At 34.7% G+C, this 7,819-nt stretch overlaps 2 protein-coding genes across 2 annotated transcripts; both read right to left on the reverse strand.

Annotated features, from left to right (window-relative positions):
* Positions 1-1,319: 1,319 nt before the first annotated feature.
* LOC147619852 (uncharacterized) lies at positions 1,320-1,940 on the reverse strand. Its single transcript, XM_086772567.1, has one exon. The coding sequence runs from the start codon at positions 1,938-1,940 to the stop codon at positions 1,320-1,322; it is 621 nt and encodes a 206-aa protein (XP_086628693.1).
* Positions 1,941-1,982: 42 nt separating this feature from the next.
* LOC147619853 (uncharacterized) lies at positions 1,983-2,702 on the reverse strand (the record flags this gene model as incomplete). The annotated part of the gene is made up of 1 exon (XM_086772568.1): positions 1,983-2,702. A coding segment is annotated over exon 1 (720 nt), but the record flags the coding sequence as incomplete, so codon positions are not given.
* Between the last annotated feature and the right edge of the window lie 5,117 nt (positions 2,703-7,819).

Genomic DNA, 7,819 nt, shown 5'->3' on the forward strand with positions numbered 1-7,819 from the left:
AACTCCCACTTGGAACCTTGCAAATGTAGCTTCAAGAAACTCAATGCATCCTGGTCGAAGAACAACCCATTGCTTGCCCACTCGAAAACTTTGGAACCTCTTTGATGTGGAAAAACAACGTTGTAAAAGAAGACCATTGAGATCAAGTATCACACATAGTTTGGTAGCACTTTTCGCCAAGGCCACATCACTCACTTTGCTTGCTCTGCTCAAATCTGCCAAATATGCAAATAGACTATTCTTAGTCAAATTTGAATCATTCTATCATACAACACAACGGTTAAGAACAAAATAGACATCTAGTCTCTTACAAGTTTTTTTATTTATTTTAGAGCTAGTAAGCTAAGATAAAAACATTATATATAGTTCAATAGGGCTAAGTTTATTGTACTATTCCATATATACATTGTATAAGACATTAAATTTATTTTAGAGCTAGTAAGCTAAGATAAAAACATTATATATAGTTCAATAGGGCTAAGTTTATTGTACTATTCCATATATACATTGTATAAGACATTAAATTTAATATGCAAATAGTATGCATGGATGGTAGATACTTCATCAAAATATATTTTTGACCATCTGGCAAAAAAAATCTCAAAAAGTAATATTATATGACTATTGAATTAAGATACAACAATGTATATAGTTGCAATGAACATTTTAGAATATTTTTCCATACATGCTACAATATTCCACATTGATGTGCATGTAGGACATACATGTTGAGCATACTTAGAAAAACATATTTCAAGAGAAAAAATATTAGATCATGTGGCCTAATATCAATAGACACCACATTGACACCTTTGATAATACAAGTCATACCAATGTTTCAATCAAAGCACTGCAATTGAAATTGAAAAACTCAATGTAGTTGTATGACACAAAACATTTTCTTCTAATATATTTGACCACATGGCAAAATATTGAAGGACACAAAACTTTAGAGAAAACCAATACCAACATTTGGATCAAAGTAATGTAATAGCAATTGATTGAAGCATTCTAGCTATACCATACAAGAAAATATTTCTTCCAACATTATCATGTACTTCATACTTGTATTTTAATACAGAAGCACAAACTTTTTGCAACCAATTTTAGGTACAATGTGATGAAAATATTTCTAGAAATAAGGACTCTTAAACAATAAACACAAAACTGAGAGAAATAGGCTTGTAAGGCTTGCTTTAGATAGCACCACAAAATGAGAAAATATGTAGGAAATGTTATGTCATGAAATTATCCTCCAAAACACAAGTTCAACCTTACACCATAGTGTTCTCATTGACAAAAGTTAGAGATAGAGAGGTTCAAACACCTGAAGTAGCCTTCAATCTCTCTTTCATAATAATATTTGCTATGTCTTGGCTTGATTCATCCACACCCTCCGGCGGTAGGTCAAGAGCTAGAGCACCAATGGGAGGAACCTCTTGAGCACTTGTAGGTGGGTTGGCGCTCTCATGGGCTCTCCAACATGCCGCTTCAATCTCTCTTTGCTCTTGACTATTGCACACCACTGCAATAGTCTTCATGTGATGTTCCAATGCGAGCGTTGATGCAACACCACATGAGAATATATCACATACAACCTCATGTGCATCATTGAATGCCTTGATTGTAGCCTTGATGACCTTCTTTTTCTTTCTAAATATGGCCTTTGCAATAGTTTGTTCTTCTTCAAGCTCTCCATCCTTTCCTTCTTTGTCAATGGCTTCAATGGATTCATTATCCAAAATGCATGGCTTGTTGGAATTTCCAACATATCGATCTAGATTGATGAAGCTTTTCTCCATGGTCACAAGTGTCAACATAACAAATGAATCCATGGCCCCAAAAGCAAGACTCTTGGCTATTGGTAGGAAGTCAACACTTCCAACTTGCATATGGTACTTGCATGAAAGATTCTCAAGGGCCTCCTCCATAGCTGCCATTTGTTTGCGGTTGAGAAATGACAACAAAATGAATTGTTTAGGCTCACATGTCATTTTTAACAATGTGAAGACCACCTTTCCAAACATGATAGAATCCCATGTCATGCCCCCAACTCCATGTGCCGCTTCTAGGACAACCACACTAATGGTAATAGGATCTTTATACACATTGTATATAAGATCGAATGCCTCAAGGTTGCACCCCACAATATATACTTGCCAAGGTAAGCTAGTAGAAGAATGAAGAGGATCTTGCTTCTTCACAATAAGAAAGTTCACAATGTCTTTTGCACCATTTGGCAATGGTCCTGCATCAGCCCCACGTGTGAGCTTTTTTGACACCCAATCACTGCAAACACCTAAAATCTTTGTGTATACATCGTTGGTGATGTCGTATTCAGCAACAAGATCTTCCCAACTCTTCATCATACTATTGCTAGCATGAGTTGAGGCATTGAAGAGAGAAACTAGCTCCTCATGGAGCACCCTATCTTGCTTGATTTGCTTTGCCCTTGTCTCCATGTCAACAACATCCTCTTTGTCCCATTTGTTTCTAAGAAAGACGATGTGTCCATCATTAACTTCCTTTTGTAATGTGAGGATGTCCCCATCCTTTAGACCCATAAGGCAACGAAAAGTTGCGGGAGAAGGCTGCCTTCCCTTCTTTGTGGTGGTATCCTCTTGAGATGAAAGCTCCCCCTTTGAGTATCTCTTCATGATGGTAATCCAACCATCAAATATCTCTTGTGTGCTCACTATCATATGACAATCACGTGATGCACACTTTTCTCCAATGTATTCTAGAAATCTCTATCAAAAATAAAAATATGAAATGAGAAAGAAAACACCAAATGCATCTTGAATAAGACAAGCTAAGGTTGTACATCATTACCTCCCATGGTACTCTTTGAGGACTACCCTTTGGAAGCCCTTGTTGAGGTTTTGGTGGAGACCCAAATGCTATCCATTGATCCCTTACTTGTTGAAGTTGCTCAAGATAAGGACCATTCTTCATAACATTGTGGGATTCCATATTTGTCATCCTAGAAAGCTCAATGCACATTTCAGCAGGACAGTCCACCAAGATTCTTGCATTCCTTGTGGCATATAGATGTTTGGTTGCTAGGCATCGATGAGTGCTACTTAGGATATAGATCTTTGCCGCATGGATTGAGTGAAGACCTGATATGATCCAATAGGAGTAAGAATGTAGCTTATCCACTTCCACCTCGTCATGATGCATGGGTCGCTTCACATCACTCTCCTCCAAAAAGGGCATGAGGTATGCTACTGTTGCTGGATTCATGGGATTCTTTACAAAAGATGATGTCAACTTTTGCACATAATCCCAACAAAGTGTTCTATAGGCATATAAAGGTGGTGCCTCATAGCATCTACCAACATCAATAGGAAACTGTGTGGTTGAGCCAAATGGAAAGTATTTTTCAAACATGTGAAATCCTGAACCATCCTTTTTACCCTTCTTCTTAACCATGTCTGGAAAGTCAAAGGTTCTTTCAACACCCTTGACTTCAAGTGACACCAAAGGTGTTGCTTGGATTACTTGTGCCTTTGAAGATTGGTTTGTGTTGTCTAGAGGAGTGTTAGGAGGTACACTCACACCAAGAGCCTGTGAGTTTGAAGCTATTGATTGTGCTTGTGCATCTTGAATCTTTGTCCTCTTCTTTGGTCGAACACCATGTTTTGTAGGAAAAAGAAGTTCACTATGCTTGATAGACTCAAATGTAGCTATTATGTCCTGTGTGCCTGATATCTCCTCTGGGAGGCTCCAACCCATTGCTCTCAAAGAGTATACTTCATCCTCTTTTATATGTGTAGATTGAAAAGATAAGGGATCCAGGTTGTATTCAATGTTCTTTCCCTTGATCTTTACTACAATACACGGGATCCCTTCCTTCCCAACACATCCATCCATCAACCCCTCAATGATCCCAATTTGATCATATGTTGAATCCTCAAGCTTTGAAGCATATAAAAGGACATTGTTTGCCCTTTTTCCTTCTTTGTCATAAACATCCATAAACCAAGGCCACACAAAATCCCCACTAACTCCATCAATGATTTGATTCTCCTTCCTTGCCGAAGTAGATTTCTTTGCCATTGAATAAACCTACATAAGTACAAAAAATAAGATATATTAGAAACAAATCTCAAGTTTTGACCACATGGCCAAAGCTTTATTCAATAGTGTTATGATTACCATATGCATGCATAGGATTTGACCAATGTATGTCCAAATATCACCATAGAAAGGATTTAAGTTAGAGATTAACCATATGGCAAGATATTGCATTGAATAAACCTACATAAGTACAAAAAATAAGATATATTAGAAACAAATCTCAAGTTTTGACCACATGGCCAAAGCTTTACTCAATAGTGTTATGATTACCATATGCATGCATAGGATTTGACCAATGTATGTCCAAATATCACCATAGAAAGGGTTTAAGTTAGAATTTAACCATATGGCAAGATATTGCATTGAATAAACCTACATAAGTACAAAAAATAAGATATATTAGAAACAAATCTCAAGTTTTGACCACATGGCCAAAGCTTTACTCAATAGTGTTATGATTACCATATGCATGCATAGGATTTGACCAATGTATCTCCAAATATCATCATAGAAAGGGTTTAAGTTAGAATTTAACCATATGGCAAGATATTGCATTGAATAAACCTACATAAGTACAAAAAATAAGATATATTAGAAACAAATCTCAAGTTTTGACCACATGGCCAAAGCTTTACTCAATAGTGTTATGATTACCATATGCCTGCATAGGATTTGACCAATGTATGTCCAAATATCACCATAGAAAGGGTTTAAGTTAGAATTTAACCATATGGCAACATATTGCATTGAATAAACCTACATAAGTACAAAAAATAAGATATATTAGAAACAAATCTCAAGTTTTGACCACATGGCCAAAGCTTTACTCAATAGTGTTATGATTACCATATGCATGCATAGGATTAAACCAATGTATGTCCAAATATCACCATAGAAAGGATTTAAGTTAGAATTTAACCATATGGCAAGATATTGCATTGAATAAACCTACATAAGTACAAAAAATAAGATATATTAGAAACAAATCTCAAGTTTTGACCATATGGCCAAAGCTTTACTCAGTAGTGTTATGATTACCATATGCATGCATAGGATTTGACCAATGTATGTCCAAATATCACCATAGAAAGGGTTTAAGTTAGAATTTAACCATATGGCAAGATATTGCATTGAATAAACCTACATAAGTACAAAAAATAAGATATATTAGAAACAAATCTCAAGTTTTGACCACATGACCAAAGCTTTACTCAGTAGTGTTATGATTACCATATGCATGCATAGGATTTGACCAATCTATGTCCAAATATCATCATAGAAAGGGTTTAAGCTAGAATTTAACCATATGGCAAGATATTGCATTGAATAAACCTACATAAGTACAAAAAATAAGATATATTAGAAACAAATCTCAAGTTTTGACCACATGGCCAAAGCTTTACTCAGTAGTGTTATGATTACCATATGCATGCATAGGATTTGACCAATGTATGTCCAAATATCATCATAGAAAGGGTTTAAGTTAGAATTTAACCATATGGCAAGATATTGCATTGAATAAACCTACATAAGTACAAAAAATAAGATATATTAAAAACAAATCTCAAGTTTTGACCATATGGCCAAAGCTTTACTCAATAGTGTTATGATTACCATATGCATGCATAGGATTTGAACAATGTATGTCCAAACATCATCATAGAAAGGGTTTAAGTTAGAATTTAACCATATGGCAAGATATTGCATTGAATAAACCTACATAAGTACAAAAAATAAGATATATTAGAAACAAATCTCAAGTTTTGACCACATGGCCAAAGCTTTACGCAATAGTGTTATGATTACCATATGCATGCATAGGATTTGACCAATGTATGTCCAAATATCACCATAGAAAGGGTTTAAGCTAGAATTTAACCATATGGCAAGATATTGCATTGAATAAACCTACATAAGTACAGAAAATAAGATATATTAGAAACAAATCTCAAGTTTTGACCACATGGCCAAAGCTTTACTCAATAGTGTTATGATTACCATATGCATGCATAGGATTTGACCAATTGTATATCCAAATATCATCATAGAAAGGGTTTAAGCTAGAATTTAACCATATGGCAAGATATTGCATTGAATAAACCTACATAAGTACGAAAAATAAGATATATTAGAAATAAATCTCAAGTTTCGACCACATGGCCAAAGCTTTACTCAATAGTGTTATGATTACCATATGCATGCATAGGATTTGACCAATGTATGTCCAAATATCATCATAGAAAGGGTTTAAGCTAGAATTTAACCATATGGCAAGATATTGCATTGAATAAACCTACATAAGTACAAAAAATAAGATATATTAGAAACAAATGTCAAGTTTCGACCACATGGCCAAAGCTTTACTCCATAGTGTTATGATTACCATATGCATGCATAGGATTTGACCAATGTATATCCAAATATCATCATAGAAAGGGTTTAAGTTAGAATTTAACCATATGGCAAGATATTGCATTGAATAAACCTACATAAGTACAAAAAATAAGATATATTAGAAACAAATCTCAAGTTTTGACCACATGGCCAAAGCTTTACTCAATAGTGTTATGATTACCATATGCATGCATAGGATTTGACCAATGTATGTCCAAATATCATCATAGAAATTTAAGTTAGAATTTAACCATATGGCAAGATATTGCATAGAAATATTAGGTTTTGACCACATGGCCAAAACTTTATTCAATAGTGTTATGATTATAATATGCATGCATAGGATTTGACCATATGGCAAAAACTTTTCTCTTTCTAGTTTTACTCTGAGAAGGAATCTCTACCTAGCCTTGAGGCTTTTCCATATACAAGTGATCTTGATCCATATACAATTTCAGAACTATAAAGAACCATCTTTGTAAGCTAGGTGCTCATAGATTTTAGCTATAATTTCATGCAACAATCAAACACAGGTGAGCATGGATTTTATCCATACTCTCATGCCACAATGAAAGGTTTATTTGTAATGCCAATTTTCATGTAGACATGGTCATAGGTTCATCATGGACCTATTATAGTGGAAGTGGCCAGTTGACAATTCATATTCATGGGCTTTTGAAGAGATGTCTTCTATAGAATTTGACCATGTGGAAAAAACTTTGCTTTGTTTAGTTTTACTCTTAGAAGGCACCTCTACTTGGCCAACTTCCTTGAGGCCTTTCAATATACAAGTGATCTTGTAATTAAGATGATTGAAAAAGAATTTTAGAACAGAAAAAGAACTATCTTAGTAACCTAGGTGTCCATGTATTTTAACCATGATTCCATGCAACAATCAAACATAGGTGCTCATGGATTTTAGCCATACTATTATGCAACATTGAAAGAATACATGATTTTCTTACTTTTTTCCCATAATTTCAAATTTTGTTTGACATGAAATAGAGAGACAATGTGCTACATGTAACAATTGAGATACACAGATTTGACCACAAGGCAAAAGCCTATGTGTCTAAAATGTTGAATGTAATAATTATAAGGTAGAATTTGACCATATGAACAACTCTTGTGACAATGGAGAGCACTAATGTTAGAGATCACTAATGGATATACAGAAGTGAGCATGGATTTTATCCATACTCTCATGCCACAATGTTTGGTTTTTTTGTAATACCAAATTTCATGTAGACATCGTCATAGATTCATCGTGGACATATTGTCATGAAAGTGGCCATTTGATAATTTATATTCTATGTGTAGCATGGGTTTTTGAAGGAGATGT

Source organism: Cibotium barometz, chromosome 32 (genome assembly GCF_041138505.1).
Source record: "Cibotium barometz isolate CiBa-2024 chromosome 32, ASM4113850v1, whole genome shotgun sequence".
Classification (NCBI taxonomy): Eukaryota; Viridiplantae; Streptophyta; class Polypodiopsida; order Cyatheales; family Cibotiaceae; genus Cibotium; species Cibotium barometz.

Bases quoted from the DNA above. Each gene is read 5' to 3' on its own strand.
- LOC147619852 (XM_086772567.1), bottom strand. From the start codon at position 1,940: ATGGCAGCTATGGAGGAGGCCCTTGAGAATCTTTCATGCAAGTACCAT.